Source organism: Neoarius graeffei, chromosome 24 (assembly GCF_027579695.1).
Source record: "Neoarius graeffei isolate fNeoGra1 chromosome 24, fNeoGra1.pri, whole genome shotgun sequence".
Taxonomy (NCBI): Eukaryota; Metazoa; Chordata; class Actinopteri; order Siluriformes; family Ariidae; genus Neoarius; species Neoarius graeffei.
In genome coordinates, this window is record NC_083592.1 from 20,624,282 (window position 1) to 20,643,865 (window position 19,584).

At 42.7% G+C, this 19,584-nt stretch overlaps 1 protein-coding gene across 3 annotated transcripts in view; it reads left to right on the forward strand.

Moving 5' to 3' along the window:
- Positions 1-19,584, forward strand: part of mapkapk5 (MAPK activated protein kinase 5) — a 144,383-nt gene that overhangs the window by 110,013 nt on the left and 14,786 nt on the right. For 2 of the 3 annotated variants that reach the window (XM_060906875.1, XM_060906873.1), the window contains 3 exons: positions 8-88; positions 914-1,101; positions 11,687-11,770. In XM_060906875.1, the coding sequence (XP_060762858.1) occupies positions 8-88; positions 914-1,101; positions 11,687-11,770 (353 nt within the window). The remainder of the gene's footprint in view (positions 1-7; positions 89-913; positions 1,102-11,686; positions 11,771-19,584) is intronic. The other variant, XM_060906874.1, reaches the window with a different exon arrangement.

Here is a 19,584-nt window from a genome sequence, read left to right on the forward strand (position 1 = left end):
TTTTCAGGTATTGGAGGCACAAAGACGTCACCAGAAAGAAAAGTCTGGGATAATACCTACCTCACCTACCCCTTACACGTATAACAAGGTGAGAGGCCCCAGGAAAGTCTCATCTCATCTCATCTCTATCCACTTTATCCTGTTCTACAGGGTCGCAGGCAAGCTGGAGCCTATCCCAGCTGACTACGGGCGAAAGGCGGGGTACACCCTGGACAAGTCGCCAGGTCATCACAGGGCTGACACATAGACACAGACAACCATTCACACTCACACCTACGGTCAATTTAGAGTCGCCAGTTAACCTAACCTGCATGTCTTTGGACTGTGGGGGAAACCCTCGCGGACACGGGGAGAACATGCAAACTCCGCACAGAAAGGCCCTCGCCGGCCACGGGGCTCGAACCCGGACCTTCTTGCTGTGAGGAGACAGCGCTAACCACTACACCACCGTGCCGCCCCCCCCCCCCCCCCCCCCAGGAAAGTATTATGTGGATTTGTCTGTGGAGCATTTAAATGAATAAACAAGTTAATAATTAGCTTAATACCTAGGTTTAGGGGGGGGCTGATGTCCCACTTGCTTGTATTCTTCCTTTATTTGACATAATGACATTTTTCACATTTGCTCATATGACAGAGCTTTGTGAATAAAGGACATCGACACTCATTCTTGTGAACCCCCATGGTGAAGGACTTTACCTTTTGGGGGCATGGGGAGACGATTCAAATAAACAGAGTTAAACTGCACAAAATGAAATTCAATTTATCACCAATTTATCACCAATCACCAATTTATCACCAATTTATACTTTCCTGGGGGGGACTGTGCTTTTGCAAGGGGTATCATTGCCAGAATTTTTTTTTTTTGAATGTCTTTTTCTTTGTTGTTCATGTGATAATTCTCTTTTGTTTGCAGAGCTGTGATTTGTGGTCCTTGGGCGTTATTATCTATGTGATGCTGTGTGGGTATCCTCCGTTTTATTCCAAGCACCACAGCCGCACCATCCCTAAAGACATGCGCAAGAAGATCATGACCGGCAGCTTTGACTTTCCTGAAGATGAGTGGAGCCAGATATCTGAAATGGCAAAGGATATTGTCCGCAAGTGAGTGAGGGAAAGGAATTTTTTTTTATATTATATATATCTCACACACACACACACACACACACACACACACTGGTGCTTGAAAGTTTGTGAACCCTTTAGAATTTTGTATATTTCTGCATAAATGTGACCTAAAACATCAGATTTTTACACAAGTCCTAAAAGTAGAGGATACATACCTGGAACTCCCCACTAGTCAGTCAGAACTGAAGAAGCCTTTCGGATGAGAAGTGAAACGTCTTCAAGGATTTCAAGCAAGTCCAGTTGCCTTCTTTAGCACTTACAGTTTACGATGATCTGGATGATCTTCACAGACATAACACTTAGAATCTATAAACCTTCAGAATCACCTAAAAATCTGCCATTCAGATAAGCTTTCACAATTGCCCCTGCCTGCAAGCAGTTCCCTACCTAATCCTACCACAATTTTTCATCATGGGTGTGTGCGAGACTGCACAAGTGCAGTAAACTTGTACAGTGGTGCTTGAAAGTTTGTGAACCCTTTAGAATTTTCTATATTTCTGCATAAAGATGACCTAAAACATCAGATTTTCACACAAGTCCTAGAAGTAGATAAAGAGAACCCAGTTAAACAAATGAGACAAATGGTCATTTATTTATTGAGGAAAATGATCCAATATTACATATCTGTGAGTGTCAAAAGTATGAGAACCTTTGCTTTCAGTATCTGCTGTGACTCCCTTGTGTAGCAATAACTGCAACTAAACATTTCCAGTAACTGTTGTTCAGTCCTGCACACCAGCTTGGAGGAATTTTAGCCCATTCCTCCGTACAAAACAGCTTCAACTCTGGGATGTTGGTGGGTTTCCTCACATAAACTGCTCGCTTCAGGTCCTTCCACAACATTTCAATTGGATAAAGGTCAGGACTTTGACTTGGCCATTCCAAAACATTTAACTCCTTTAACCATTCTTTGGTAGAACGACTTGTGTGCTTAGGGTCGTTGTCTTGTTGCATGACCCACCTTTTCTTGAGAGTCAGTGCATGAACAGATGTCCTGACATTTTCCTTTAAAATTTGCTGGTATAATTCAGAATTCATTGTTCCATCAATGATGGCAAGCCGTCCTGGCCCAGATGCAGCAAAATAGGCCCAAACCATGATACTACCACCACCATGTTTCACAGATGGGATAAGGAATGCAGTGTTTTCCTTTCTCCAAACATAATGCTTCTCATTTAAACCAAAAAGTTCTATTTTGGTCTCCTCCGTCCACAAAACATTTTTCCAATAGCCTTCTGGCTTGTCCATGTGATCTTTAGCAAACTGTAGACGAGCAGCAATGTTCTTTTTGGAGAGCAGTGGCTTTCTCCTTGCAACCCTGCCATGCACACCATTGTTGTTCAGTGTTCTCCTGATGGTGGATTCATGAACATTAACAATAGCCAATGTGAGGGAGGCCTTCAGTTGCTTAGAAGTTACCCTGGGGTCCTTTGTGACCTCGCCGACTATTACATGCCTTGCTCTTGGAGTGATCTTTGTTGGTCGACCACTCCTGGGGAGGGTAACAATGGTCTTGAATTTCCTCTATTTGTACACAATCTGTCTTGACTGTGGATTGGTGGAGTCCAAACTCTTTAGAGATGGTTTTGTAACCTTTTCCAGCCTGATGAGCATCAACATCAACAGCAGTCAGAATGCTGTTCATAGACTTTAGCTCAGCATTCAACACAACCATTCCTCAGCAGCTCATTCATAAACTCGACCAGCTGGGACTCAACATCTCCCTGTGCAACTGGCTGCTGGACTTCCTGACGGGAAGACCACGGACTGTACGGGTCGGCAGCAACTCCTCCAGCACCATCACACTGAACACGGGGGGCCCCCCAAGGATGTGTGCTAAGCCCCCTCCTCTTCACTCTGCTGACCCACAACTGCACACCAACATCCAGCTCAAATCTCTTCATTAAGTTTGCAGATGACACGACTGTGGTGGGTCTCATCAACAATGGCGATGAGACAATCTACAGGAGTGAGGTGAGCTGCTTGGCCATGTGGTGCAAGGACAACAATCTCCGTCTGAACGTGGAGAAGACGAAGGAGATTGTTGTGGACTTCAGGAGAGAACACACCCAGCATGCTCCACTATCTATCGACGGTGCTGCAGTGGAGAGGGTGAGCAGCACCAAGTTTCTGGGTGTGCACATCTCTGAAGACCTGTCCTGGAGCAACAACACCGCATCACTGGCCAAAAAAGCCCAACAGCGTCTGTACTTCCTCCGCAAACTGAGGAGAGCAAGAGCCCCGGCCCCCATCATGCACACTTTCTACAGAGGCACCATCGAGAACATTCTGACCAGCTGCATCACCGTGTGGTACGGCGCCTGCACCGTGTCCTGCTGCAAGTCTTTGCAGCGTATCGTGAGAGCAGCTGAGAGGATCATTGGTGTTTCTCTCCCTTCTCTAATGGATATTTATAACTCCCGCCTCACCCGCAAAGCCATCAGGATTGCAGGTGACCCCACCCACCCATCTCACAGCCTCTTCAGCCTGCTGCCGTCGGGGAGGAGACTGCGGAGTCTCCGGGCCAAAACCAGCAGGCTCAAGAACAGTTTCTTTCACCAGGCAGTCAGGAGGCTCAACTCCCTCCCTGTTCTGCCCCTCCTCCCCCCTCTGCCCCCTGCCACAGATTCTGCTCGCACACACCTGCCCCCCCAGCATCTGACGTGTCATCCTCACAGTTTCACCCCCAACACGCGCGCGCACACACACACGCACACACACACACACACACACACACATGCATCTCATCGTTCATTAACGCACTGAACTCAGGGACTGCACATCACACTTTACCTCGCTCATTTGCACTATTCCGCACTACCTCATCTTAACAGCTGCTAGTTTGTTTATACTGCTTATTTCATGTTTACCTGCTATACCTCAAGTGCCCTTGACTGTTTGTTTATTTGAACCAATTTGTGTGTGTGTTTAGTCTACGTCTAGTTCATATCTAGAGTGTTTATACTGTTTATATTGTCTGAGTGTTTAGTCTGTCTTGTTCTTATCTCGTGTTTATACTGTTTATTTATACTGTTTATATCGTTTGTCTGAGTGTTTAGTCTATGTCTAGTTCCTATCTGGAGTGTTTATATTGTTTGTTTGGGGTTTTTTTTCAATTATTCTATTTTTATTTATTGCATTGCCTGTTTGCACCGTGGGTCAGAGAGGACTGAAATTTCATCTGTGCTGTATGTTGAGCATGTATAGCATATTTGACAATAAACTTGACTTGACTTGACTTGACTTGAACAACGCTATTTCTGAGGTCCTCAGAAATCTCCTTTGTTTGTGCCATGATACACTTCCACAAACATATGTTGTGAAGATCAGACTTTGATAGATCCCTGTTCTTTAAATAAAACGGGGTGCCCACTCACACCTGATTTGTCATCCCATTGATTGAAAACACCTGACTCTAATTTCACCTTCAAATTAACTGCTAATCCTAGAGGTTCACATACTTTTGCCACTCACAGATATGAAATATTGAATCATTTTCCTTAATAAATAAATGACCAAGTGTAATATTTTTGTCTCATTTGTTTAACTGGGTTCTCTTTATCTACTTTTAGGACTTGTGTGGAAATCTGATGATGTTTTAGGTCATATTTATGCAGAAATGTAGAAAATTCTACAACCCCGATTCCAAAAAAGTTGGGACAAAGTACAAATTGTAAATAAAAACGGAATGCAATGATGTGGAAGTTTCAAAATTCCATATTTTATTCAGAATAGAACATAGATGATATATCAAATGTTTAAACTGAGAAAATGTATCATTTAAAGAGAAAAATTAGGTGATTTTAAATTTCATGACAACAACACATCTCAAAAAAGTTGGGACAAAGCTATGTTTACCACTGTGAGACATCCCCTTTTCTCTTTACAACAGTCTGTAAATGTCTGGGGACTGAGGAGACAAGTTGCTCAAGTTTAGGGATAGGAATGTTAACACATTCTTGTCTAATGTAGGATTCTAGCAGCTCAACTGTCTTGGGTCTTTTTTGTCGTATCTTCCATTTTATGATGCGCCAAATGTTTTCTATGGGTGAAAGACATTTTATATATATATATATATATATATATATATATATATATATATATATATACACACACAGTGGTGCTTGAAAGTTTGTGAACCCTTTAGAATTTTCTATATTTCTGCATAAATACGACCTAAAACATCATCGCATTTTCACACAAGCCCTAAAAGTAGATAAAGAGAACCCAGTTAAACAAATGAGACAAAAATATTATACTTGGTCATTTATTTATTGAGGAAAATGATCCAATATTACATATCTGTAAGTGGCAAAAGTATGTGAACCTTTGCTTTCAGTATCTGGTGTGACCCCCTTGTGCAGCAATAACTGCACCTAAACGCTTCCGGTAACTGTTGATCAGTCCTACACACCGGCTTGGAGGAATTTTAGCCCATTCCTCCATACAGAACAGCTTCAACTCTGGGATGTTGGTGGGTTTCCTCACATGAACTGCTCGCTTCAGGTCCTTCCACAACATTTCAATTGGATTAAGGTCAGGACTTTGATTTGGCCATTCCAAAATATGAACTTTATTCTTCTTTAACCATTCTTTGCTAGAACGACTTGTGTGCTTAGGGTCGTTGTCTTGCTGCATGACCCACCTTCTCTTGAGATTCAGTTCATGGACAGATGTCCTGACATTTTCCTTTAGAATTCGCTGGTATAATTCAGAATTCATTGTTCCATCAATGATGGCAAGCCGTCCTGGCCCAGATGCAGCAAAACAGGCCCAAACCATGATACTACCACCACCATGTTTCACAGATGGGATAAGGTTCTTATGCTGGAATGTAGTGTTTTCCTTTCTCCAAACATAAAGCTTCTCATTTAAACCAAAAAGTTCTATTTTGGTCTCATCCGTCCACAAAACATTTTTCTAATAGCCTTCTGGATTGTCCATGTGATCTTTAGCAAACTGCAGATGAGCAGCAATGTTCTTTTTGGAGAGCAGTAGCTTTCTCCTTGCAACCCTGCCATGCACACCATTGTTGTTCAGTGTTCTCCTGATCGTGGACTCATGAACATTAACATTAGCCAATGTGAGAGAGGCCTTCAGTTGCTTAGAAGTTACCCTGAGGTCCTTTGTGGCCTCGCCGACGATTATACGCCTTGCTCTTGGAGTGATCTTTGTTGGTCGACCACTCCTGGGGAGGGTAACAATGGTCTTGAATTTCCTCCATTTGTACACAATCTGTCTGAATGTGGATTGGTGGAGTCCAAACTCTTTAGAGATGGTTTTGTAACCTTTTCCAGCCTGATGAGCATCAACAACGCTTTTTCTGAGGTCCTCAGAAATCTTTGTTCGTGCCATGATACACTTCCACAAACGTGTTGTGAAGATCAGACTTTGATAGATCCCTGTTCTTTAAATAAAACAGGGTGCCCACTCACACCTGATTGTCATCCCATTGATTGAAAACACCTGACTCTAATTTCACCTTCAAATTAACTGCTAATCCTAGAGTTTCACATACTTTTGCCACTCATAGATATGTAATATTGTATCATTTTCCTCAATAAATAAATGACCAAGTATAATATTTTTGTCTCATTTGTTTAACTGGGTTCTCTTTATCTACTTTTAGGACTTGTGTGAAAATCTAATGATGTTTTAGGTCATATTTATGCCGAAATATAAAAAATTCTAAAGGGTTCACAAACTTTCAAGCACCACTGTGTGTATGTGTGTGTGTATGTGTGTGTGTGTATATATATATATGTGTATATATTAGTGCTGTCAAGCGATTAAAATATTTAATCGCAATTAATGTCGCGACTGTCATAGTTAACTCGCGATTAATCGCAATTTAATCACACATTTTTGTCACATGAAAAACCATTGTAATTCTCTTATCAGCATAAAAACGTGAATGGGCTTGCTTTGTATTGCAAAGCATAACACGTCTTGACACAGCCACTGCAAAGTGAAACCTAAGCCGAACACCGGGGCTAGCAAAAGAACCATGAGTGACGTGATCTACTGCTTGAGTTAATCTACAACTCAGAGAGACAGGTTACACAGTGACGGTAGGCTTGACATGCTTGATTATAATATAAAGTACACTATTATATTAACTTTAAGTTGTTCGTTGATAAATATTGCATTGAATCTGATCTTTACTGTTTCAGCTCACTTAACACATTTTGTACTTTTACACTTTCTGCCTGTTGATGCGTCGCACTGTCCAATCAGAGGCAGCCAAATTTGCATATTACAGGAAGGATTTCTGGGATAGCATTGAGTTTACAGTTCAAAGGGATCTGGCTTCTTTAGACGCTGTCTTCTTAAAACTGAATAAATATTTAAAAAGAGCCAAATGAGCCAGTCTTTTGAACGGCTCTTTTCAAAGAACGGATCACAAAGATGCGGATCCCATCAAAGAGCCATAAATCCCATCTCTACTAGCGCGCCCTGCCCGCGCTGGTTCTTTGGGAGGAGGACAGAGGACTCTGGCTGTGCGGGGCATTACAGTCTTGCTGCTATCGTTTGTCTCTGTTGCAAGTTCCTGGCAGTTTCAAAAGCTTATGAAAAACCTACATCTTGTCACAGAGCGTTAATCTCGCGATAAAAAAATTATCGCCGTTAAAATTGAGTCAAGTTAACGCGTTAATAACGCGACATTTTTGACAGCACTAATATATATATATATATATATATATATATATACACACACACACACTAGTGCATCTCAAAAAATTAGAATATTGTGAAAAAGTTCAATATTTTCCATCAGTTATTTAAGAAAGTGAAAATGTTATATATTATAGACTCATTACACATAAACTAAAATGTTTCAAGCATTTTTCTATTTTAATTTTAATCAGTATGGCATACAGTACAAAAAAAAACCCATCTCAAAATATTAGAATATTTCATTTCGAGTTTGAGTAAAACAGTATGAACACAGTGTATCTCTCGGTCTAGTTCAGTACACACAACCACAATCATGGGGAAGACTGCTGACTTGACTGTTGTCCAGAAGATGATCACTGATGCCCTCCACAAGGAGGGTAAGCCACAAAAGGTCATTGCTGAAAAGGGTGGCTGGAAAAGGTGCACAAGCAACAGGGATGGCCGCAGTCTTGAGAGGATTGTCAAGAAAAGTTGATTCAAGAACTTGGGAGAGCTTCACAAGGAGTGGACTGAGGCTGGTGTCAGTGTATCAAGACCCATCACGAACAGACATCTTCAAGAAAGGGGATACAACTTTCGCATTCCTAATATCAAGCTACTCCTGAGCCAGAGACAATGTCAGAAGTGTCTTATCTGGGCTAAGGAGAGAAAGAAATGGACTGTTGCTCAGTGGTCCAAAGTCCTCTTTTCAGATGAAAGTACATTTTGCATTTAATTTGGAAATCAGGGTTCTAGAGTCTGGAGGAAGAGTGGAGAAGCACAGAATCCAAGGTGTTTGAAGCCCAGTGTGAAGTTTCCACAGTCGGTGATGATTTGGGGTGCCATGTCATCTGCTGGTGTTGGTCCACTGTATTTTATCAAGTCCAAAGTCAACACGGCCATCTACCAGGAGATTTTAGAGCACTTCATGCTTCCATCTGCTGATGAGCTTTTTGGAGATGCTGATGTCCTTTTCCAGCAGGACTTAGCACCTACCCACAGTGCCAAAACTACTACCAAATGGTTTGCTGACCATGATATTACTGTGTTTGATTGGCCAGCCAACTTGCCTGACCTGAACCCCATAGAGAATCTATGGGGTATTGTCAAGAGGAAGATGAGAAACATCCGACCCCAAAAATACAGATACGCTGAAGGCCACTATCAAAGCAACCTGGGCTTCAATAACACCTCAGCAGTGCCACAGACTGATCACCTCCATGCCACACCGCATTGATACAGTAATTCATGGTAAAGGAGCCCCAACCATGTATTGAGTGTATAAATGAATATACTTTTCAGAAGTTGGACATTTCTGTATTGTAAATCCTTTTTTGATTGATTTTGGGGAATATTCTAATAATTTGAGATACTGGATTTCTGATTTTCATGAGCTATAAGCCATAATCATCAAAATTAAAACAAAAAAGGCTTTAAATATTTCACTTTACATGTAATGAATATAGAATATATGAAAGTTTACCTTTTTGAATTAAATTATGAAAAAAAAGGAACTTTTTCATGGTATTCTAATTTTTTGAGATGCACTAGTGTGTATGTGTGTATATATGTTTTTATATATAACTGATCTTTCTTGCCCCATCAGAAAACGTCGTGTCAGCAAGTCCGTAGTTTGTTTGAAAGTGACTAAATTTGCCCTTAAAAGGATAGTCTGAGACTTACATTTTCTCACTTAAAAACACAATCCATGCCATGAAGCATATTATTATACAGTGTGATTATACAGTGTTGGGCAGTAGTGTTGTGTTGGCATACAAAATGTCCCTTCCACACCAGGATCTGGTCTTCCCAGGCAGTCTCCTGTCCCAGTACTAACCAGCTCTTTGAGGTGCATGGGTACAGCGCCAATATCCGTTTCCATAGCCCTCGGCCTCTCGCCTGTACAGCTAGGGTTTCAGTAGGGGGCTAGTCCTCTGATAACCGCGAGCGACGGTTTGACTTCCCTACTCACATCTGTATTGCCAGATGGCAGCAGGTACCATTTTTATGATGGTCTTTGGTATTGGGATGACCTGACTGCGAATAGAACTCGTGATCTCCTGGTTGAGAGGTGGACACGCTAACCGCTAGGCCAGCTCGCGGTCTCTTAGCATACACAAGATGTATATTTTTAATAAATGTTGTTTTAAGTTAAGTTGCAGTCCTGCTTTCGGTTCACATCAAAGTCAACCCAAAAAAAAAAGAGTTGTCCCTGATTCCAGGCATTGAACAGTCAGCCCTAAAGCTTTGGAGTCAATTTGACACATGGAAAATAATTCACCTTGCCATACATGGCAAACAAACTGAATTTAACATCAGAGTTGTGTGGGTTTTTTTTTTGTTTTTTAAAGTTGGTGAGACTATATTTTTTCTCCATTTCAAATTTGTCTGGTTGGAATTGAACAAATAATATGAAAATCAGCCTAGTTGCAAAAAGGTGTACAGAACCAGTTAAAAAAAAAGTCTGAAAAATGAACAGTGAAATGTTTAAATGTCATAGTAAAAAAAAAAACCTACAATATGGTTCTTGACCTTTTTATTCTGAATTTTATTATCTTCATAAATTATATTGCAAATTGTTGGTCAAGCTTTTCTAAGATGTCTTTGTAAGATAGTGTGTCTTAAAATTAAACACTTACATTCTATAAAGCTATATATTATAACAATAAGCATGCAATTGGAGACTCAGTAATATTGCTTAGAGCAGTGGTTCCCAAAGTGGGGGGGCGCAGAGCCATTGCGGGGGGCGCGGGGCGCGGATGGAATGAATGAATTACACTGCTAGCATAACATGGAGAAGTTTTTGGCAGGGGGCATGGGGCTCCCACATAAATGCAAATCAGAGGATGAAGCATTGCCAAATGTGCTTCCAAAGCAAGTTCATTCCAAGGCAAAGACAAGAAAATATGACTATGCATATCTTGTCTTTGGCTTCACCTGTACAACGGTGGGTAATGAGGAGAGACCGCAGTTTGTTGTCTGTCTTAAAGTGCTAGCTTGTGACAGCTTGAAGCCGAACAAGCTAAGACGCCACTTGGAGACAAAACATCCAGAGCACAAAGACAAGCCAGTTGAGTTTCAGACAAAAACTCGTAAACTGCTGTGCTCAACAGTCCCTATTTACTAAAGCTGCATCCATGCCGGCAAATGCTCAACTCGCCTCATATAAAGTTGCCTACCGAGTGGCACGGTGTAAAAAGCCGCACACAATAGCGGAGGAATTAGTACTTTCCTGTGCTATGGACATGGTATCAACTATGCTTGATGACACTGCAGCCAGCAAACTAAGGGCTATTCCTCTGTCCAACACCACCATCGGCAGGCGCTGTTACATGCTGATCTAGGTCAGCAAGCAACAATGGTGGTGAACAACCCTGAAAACAACACAAGGCGATTTAAAGTGAAAAAGTGAGGGATTTATTATTTACAAGTGCTAACAAGATAAAAGTGGTAAAATAGTAATTTTTGCAAAGTCCGAATATTAAGGTTGGCAGTCCCAGAAGCCAACCCTCATGAAAAAAACCAATGGACTGATGGCCGCAAGTGGCAAGGCAGCAACGGTGTACGAGCGTGTAAAACCCCAAGCCCTCTCCTCTCTCTGGCAGGTAAAACTCCAGGTTTTATATAGGCACTCCCCAATTTGCAGCAAGTGGAGGAGGAGGAGCCAATTAGCCCAGGCTGCAATACTCCTGGGAAAGGGAGAGACACACGACAGGAGAAAAACACACACATAAACAGACGTAACACCCCCACCACCAAAAGTTCAACCTAGGTTGAACAAAAACACTACCATTATATAATACTAAAAAAAACTTCACTCCAGGTTAAGCAACACAACACACTAGACACGGGATAGAGCATCGGCCATAACATTTTCTTTTCCTTTCTTATATTGGATGTCCAGGTTAAAACCTTGCAGGTACAGAGACCAACGCATCAGACGCTGGTTTGCATTCCGCATCCTGGACAGAAAAACAAGAGGATTGTGGTCAGTATAAATAATCAAAGGAACTGTGGTTGAGCCAACATAAACCTCAAAATGCTGTAACGAAAGTAACAGTGCTAGAGCTTCTTTTTCGATGGTACTATAATTAAGTTGGTGTTTAGAAAACTTCTTAGAAAAATATGAAATGGGGTGATCAATTCCATTTGCATCTTCCTGTAGAAGTACAGCTCCAGCACCGGTGGCACTGGCGTCAACCTCCAGTTTAAAAGGCAGCTGGAAATTTGGAGCAGCCAATACTGGCACACTACACAACAAAGCCTTTGCATTTTTAAATGCCATCTCACAATCCTCAGACCAATAAAAGTCACAACCATGTTTCAACAGGTTGGTTAAAGGCAAAACGACATCAGAAAAATTCCAACAGAAGCCACGATAGTAGCCTGCCATACCCAAAAACCTGCGCAGCTCCCGTCTCGTAGTTGGTGTGGGAAACTGCAAAATGGCTAACACTTTCGCCTCTAGAGGGCAAACTTGACCCTGGCCAACCTGTTTCCCCAAGTATGTGACGGTAGCTTTGTCGAACTCGCACTTTGCAAGATTCAAGGTTAAAGACGCATCCCTCAACTGCCCAAAGACGGTACGAACGTCTTCTAAATGTTCAGCCCACGAAGATGAGTGAATTATGACGTCATCTAAATACGCTTCACAGTTAGAAACACCAGCAAGCACTTTATTCATCAGACGCTGGAAAGTAGAGGGAGCATTCTTTAACCCAAACGCCATTACAGAATATTGCATAAAACTGTCTGGTGTAACGAAGGCGGAAATTTCAGCAGCTCTGGGTGTCAGCAGAACTTGCCAATATCCCTTCAAAAGGTCTAACTTTGTCACAAAAGAGGCTGAACCCACCCTATCGACACAGTCTTCCATGCGTGGTAATGGAAAGGAATCTGACTTGGTAACGGCATTGACCTTCCTGTAGTCAGTGCAAAAACGAAACGTGCCATCCGATTTTGGGACTAAAAGACAGGGTGAACTCCAGGCACTAAAACTTGGCCGAGCTAGACCATGCTCAACTAAATGGGCAACCTCAGATTTCATGACAGCACGTTTAGTGGGATTTACACGATAAGGATGTTGCTTAATTGGCGGATGGTCTTGTGTATCGATGTCATGACACAGTACATTTGTTAAGGAGGGCACATCAGAAAACAGCTCAGGAAACTGCAAAATAAAGTGTTGCATGTCAGTCCGAGTCGCATATGACACAGGCAAATAAGACAAAAAGGAAGGCATATCAGTCAATATCTCTGAATTTTTAAACCGAGCACAAAACACCGGCACATCACCCAGGTTGAGGTCATCCTCTTCAGGCAGAGGAAGAGAGGCCACTGCTGACACTGTTGTGACGGTTACAGGGGAATCACTGTTTTCACCTTCTCGTGTCACATAAGGTTTCAACATATTGACATGACATACTTGGCCGACTTTTACGTCCCCTGTCAGGCGTTTTCACGACGATCAGTTTCGCTGACTTTTTTCTCAATCTCATAAGGGCCAGAGAATTTTGCGGATAGTGACAAACCAAGCATGGGCAATAAAACTAAACACTTTATCCCCTTTAACAAAAGAACGCTGCACAGCCTTGTGGTCAAAGCGTTTCTTCATCTTATTCTGCGCAGAGGACAGAGCCTCCCGAGTGCACTCGCAAGCTCTGTGCAATCGTTCTCGAAACAAACTCACAATCAAGGATGTTACTCTTTGTAGATACATCCGACTCCCAGTTTTCTTTAAGCAGCTTCAGAGGACTGCGAACTGTGTGACCGAACACAAGGTCTGCTGGACTAAAACCAAGAGACTCTTGCATTGTTTTGCGAACAGCAAACAAAAGCAAGGGCACTCCCTCATCCCATTTTTTCTCAGAACCAAAACAATAGGTGCACAACATTGACTTCAGAGTTTGATGGAATCTTTCTAGCGCGCCCTGGGACTCTGGGTGATACGCACTAGATACTGCGTGCTGGATGGACAGCTCGGTCAGCACCTGTTTGAATAAACGAGATAGAAAGTTAGAACCGTGGTCAGTTTGAATTACTTTTGGGAGACCAAATGTAGAGAAAAAGTGCAGAAGTGCCTTCACAATGGGTTTTGCCTTCAACGAGCGCAAGGGGAAAGCCTCGGGATACCGAGTGGCAGCACACATTACGGTTAACAAAAAACGATTCCCAGACTTTTTCTTGGGCAAGGGCCCGGCACAGTCTAAAATTACCCTTTCAAACGGCTCACCAATAATTGGAATTGGACAAAGCGGTGCCGGGGGAATACACTGATTGGGCTTTCCAACCACCTGACACTTGTGACAAGAGTGACAATGTTTTACAACATCAGCTTTCATACCAGGCCAAAAGAAATAACGCAAAACACGATGGTAGGTCTTCGTTACTCCTAAATGACCTGCAAAATCATGATCATGTCCCAGTGTCAGCACATGTAAACGATATTTTGTAGGAACAACTAACTGATGGACAGCATTAAATTCTCCGTCTGCACGATGTGGTGGACTCCATTTTCGTTTTAGCAGACCATCTTCCCAATAGAAGCCAACAGACATGCTATCCACCTCATCCTTACTAACAGCAGCATCACGGCACTTGGCCAAGTTAGGGTCTTTCACCTGCTCCTGCTTAATCAACTCATTATCAACAGAGAGTGACAGATCACCCTCCACAGGCTTATCACAGTGAGTTGGGAGCGGCTCAGATGCAACAGTTGCTAATTGGCTGCTGGAAGATGACTCAAGCAAGCCATCTGACATGAAGGTATCAAATAAAATCAACAGCCTCACCGTATTTCCGTGCTTGAGCTCGGGTAACCACACACGCTGGAAACACCTGAGCAAGGCTTTGATTATTATCACAGTCAGACTGAAAGGATGGGCTAGCAGTCACTTCAGGAAGCAGTACTTTCCCACCAGCTAAATCGTTCCCCAAAATAAAATCAACATCCTTCATGGGAAGTTTAGAACGAACGCCAACTTTAACAGGACCCGACACTAAGTCATTAACAATATGCACATTTGTGCAATGGAACACGAGTAATCCCCAGCTCAATTCCCTGAACCAAAACATCAGAGCCACAATAAGTGAGGTCAGAAAAAGGGAGCACAGACTCACAAATAAATGACTGGGCAGCACCAGTATCTCGGAGTATTCTAATTGGGATATAATCCCCCTCCTGGCCAGTGAGTGAAACCATTCCCTTCGAAATAAACGAATTGTACAGATTGTCATCTGCACTCTTAACACGTACAAAGCCGCAGCCTTTTGGTTGTCTCTTTGGAGAACGTTTTCTTTTCTGCAAAACTGGACACACTGCAATAAGATGACCAGACTCATGGCAATAGAAACATTCACGTGTTTCAGATTGAGATGGTGTCTTGCTGGCAGTATTACTATTGCCATTAGTACCATTATTGTCGGACCTTCTAAAGACTCGCTTCGGACTAGAAAGCTGAGAGCGACGGGAGGAGCTAAAGACAGACTTGTGAGTCAATGTATATTCATCAGCACAGACAGCTGCCTGCGCCAAAGTTGTAACCTTCCGGTCATTGCACGTAGCAATTAAAGCCGACACAATTCTTAAACTCCTCCAACAGAATCATTTCACGAAGCTGATCTTTAGTCTGAATTTGCAAGGAGGCACACCAATGATTGAAAGAATTCTCCTTTTCTCTTGCAAACTCCATGAATGTCAAATTATCTGACTTTTTTAAACCTCAAAATTTTTGCCTATATGCCTCTGGGACCAGCTCATAGGCACGCAAAATTGCAGATTTAACAGTGTCATAATTAGAACTTTGATCAACAGTCAATGCAGAATAAACATCTTTGGACTTTCCAGTCAATACACATTGCAGCAACAGTGTCCACATAGCAGAGGGCCATCTTAACGTTGTTGCAACGCGTTCAAAATGTGCAAAATACTTTTCAACCTCAACTTCGCTAAATATTGGCACCATACGAATATTTTTCGTGACATCGAATGCAGTGTCATGCTGGGGAGTAGGGGGAGGAACAACAGCATCCTCAGAACCATCAGCAAGGAGAGTCACCTGCGCAGACCAAACAGGAGGTGACAGAACAGAGCATGGAGGAGAGGCAGGAGGAGCTGCCAGAGGAGCGCCGGGCTGCCTTGCAGCCAACTCCAATCTAAGTTTTTCCAATTGGAACTCACGGTCCGCTTGTTCTCTCTGACGTTGGAACTCCCTTTGGCTTTCATTCTCCACAGCTTCTTGTTCCAACTTCTTAAGGCCAATCTCACGATCAACCTCTAACCGTCTAAGCTGGATTTCTTTATCAAGCTCCAGTTTAAGAGCGCGCGCCTCACAGTTGGCACGAAACTTTTCCAAGCTACCCCCCCCTCCCCACACAACTTTGAACCAGGTGTACCAAACGAGCGAGATGGAGAGGTTGGGGCACTAAAAACCTTAACAAAAACACCCTGCTCAACTAATGCCTTTTCCACAGCTGAAAATAAAGTGTCTTTTAATCTTATATCGTCACTAGCGAGATGCACTGAATAATGTTCCGCAATCTCCAACAGCTGATCTTTCGTACACTTTAACAAAACATCCCTTGAAGGATTTTCACAAAATTCATCTACTAAAGCCATGGTCCCAATGAAACACAGTCAAAAGGGAACCACAGAATTACCAAAAACCTACACCACAGCTGACTAACACTCTGCAATTACCATAACTTAAATTACAAAACAGGGCAATCACCACCAAAAAAAAAAAAATAAACGAAAAAAAACGAATGAACGAAATCCAAACACTAGGGAGAAATTAACCAACCGCTCTTAAACAGTCAAAGCACGACTGCGGAAACTCTAGTCCTACTTACCTACCCAAAAAAAAAAAAAAACTAACTAACCTCATCTAGTCTTCAGAGGCATACCAATTGAAGGCGACTTTAAACGCTTAACGCATAGAAGCTGAATAAACTTGATCCAACTCCTTGCAGCTCACCCCGGAGTAACCTCCAAAACAGAAAACAAAGAAAATAAAAATAGTACTCCGATGGAAGGATTTTAAAACCCAGCTGGAGCACACTACCTTACCAGAGTTCCCGAAATAAGAGCAGTTGGTTCCTCCACACAAAAAAAAGAACGGACAAATGCCCAATTGGTAAATTGGGTGTATAGGACAAATCCCCAATTGGTAAATTGAGTTTAAGACGAGCCCCCAGTTGTTACACGCTGGTCTAGGTCAGCAAGCAACAATGGTGAACAACCCTGAAAACAACACAAGGCGATTTAAAGTGAAAAAGTGAGGGATTTATTATTTACAAGTACTAACGAGATAAAAGTGGTAAAATAGTAATTTTTGCAAAGTCCAAAAGTCAGAATATTAAGGTTGGCAGTCCCAGAAGCCAACCCTCATGAAAAACACCAATAGACTGACGGCCGCAAGTGGCAAGGCAGCAACGGTGTACAAGCGTGTAAAACCCCAAGCGCTCTCCTCTCTCTGGCAGGTAAAACTCCCGGTTTTATATAGGCACTCCCCAATTAGCAGCAGGTGGAGGAGGAGGAGCCAATTAGCCCAGGCTGCAATACTCCTGGGAAAGGGAGAGACACACGACAGGAGGAGAAAAACACACATATAAACAGACGTAACAGGCGCATTTATGATATGTCAAAGGACATAGAGGAGCAGCTTAATGACAAAGTGCGTGACAGCCGCTTTTCTCTTCAGATGGATGAAGCCACTGACAGTAACAAAGACTGTTTATTAATTACTTACGTCAGATTCATAGATGGAGATGACATGAGGGAGGAATTGCTTTTCTGCAAAAAAGTTACTGGCAGAGCCACAGCAGAAGAACTGTTTAAAATCATTGACTCTTACTTGAAAGAGGCCAACCTGAAATGGGAGGACTGTGTGGGGATCTGCACTGACGGGGCGCAGGCTATGGCTGGGAAACGGGCAGGGCTGCAAGCACTCAAGCGCGTCTCCCCCAATGTGCAGTGGACGCACTGCATGAGGCACCGCGAAGCACTGGCATCTAAACAGCTGAGTCCCGAGCTGAATGATGTAATGACCGACGTTATTGCCACCGTCAACTACATCAAAACACGACCTGTCAAAGCCCGGATTTTTTTGGTACTGTGCAAGGAAATGGGCTCCGACCACACAGCTGTTCTGTTTCACAGCGAGTCCCTATGGCTGTCATGTGGGAAGGTGCTGTCCAGGATCTTTGAACTGCGAGATGAAATCCGCATCTTTTTGAAGGAAGAGGGCAATGATCTTGCCCACAAATTTTACTGTAACAAGTTCCTCATGAAACTTGCATACCTCAGTGACCATGTTTCTGAAACTCAATGAAGTGAATTTGCAGTTGCAGGGCACAAATACACACCTCCCACATCTGGCAGATAAAATCACATCATTCACCAGAAAACTTGAGATGTGGCTGCAGTGAGTGAAGGTTGGAAATGTGGACTCATTTGAGAACCTGAAATCATTCATTGAAGACAACAAACTGCAGAACACAGTGATTTCCATGCATGAAAGCACATATCTCTGCCCTTCAGAACCATTTCCAGAAATATTTCCTGATGCAGGATCCCAAAGAATATGACTGGATCCGTGACCCCTTCAGTGCAACATCACCTGCCGACTTCAGCACATCAGTTCATTGATGTCACCTCTGATTCAACAATGAGGCTGCAGTTTCAGTCAAAGACACTGGCTGCATTTTGGATTGGAGTGGAGAAAGATTACCCACTGCGAGGTAAAAGAACCCTGGCCATACTTCTTCCTTTTGCCACATTCTACCTATGTGAGAGAGGTTTTTCTGCTGTGGCCTCAATCAAGACAAAATACAGATCAAAGCTGGACATTAAAAATGAACTCAGAGTGGCAATCTCAAAACTGCAGCCCAGATTTGAGAAGATCTGCAGCATGAAGCAGGCCCACACCAGTCACTGAAAAGATGCGAGGATTAAAAGTGTCATTTTTGCACAACAAATCTTTAGGTTTTTGGTTTTTTTCTTCTCAGGGAGTTGGTCATGTTTTAAAACCCATTTTTGCAGAGAGGCAATGTTTGGAAACTGCATTGATAATGTTGAATATTAAAAAAAGAAACCTGTTACACAGTTAAGGTGCTTGAAAACAGTTATACTTAAAATAATTATATTGCAACCTGTAGTTTATGGCAGTTTACTTTTATTTGTTCAAAAAAGGTTGAGGTTTGTATTAATAAACTGCAATGGAGTCTGAAAACAAAATGTGTATGTGTGTCCTGTTTATCTTTTTTTTTTTTCTCTTTTTGTCTGGGGGGGTGCAAAAATTGTATTATCTACCAAAGGGAAAGCAGCAGAGAAAGTTTGGAAACCACTGGCTTAGAGTGACCATGAGCATTTTGTTTCCATGAATATCAAAGATGTTCATTTTTGAGTTTTAAATTAATTGCCTATAGATGCATCAATGTCAGTGAACATAATTTCTAATATGTATATAGATATGGTCATGAGCTTTGGGTAATGACCGAAAGAACAAGATCGCGGATACAAGCGGCCGAAATGAGTTTCCTTCGTAGGGTGGCTGGGCGCTCCCTTAGGGTGAGAAGCACAGTCACTCGGGAGGAGCTCGGAGTAGAGTCGCTGCTCCTCCACATCGAGAGGAATCAGCTGAGGTGGCTCGGACATCTCTTTCAGATGCCTCCTGGACGCCTCCCTGGGGAGGTGTTCCAGGCATGTCCCCCCAGGAGGAGGCCCCGGGGAAGACCCAGGACGCGCTGGAGGGACTATGTCTCTCGGCTGGCCTGGGAACGCCTCGGTGTTCTTCCCAAGGA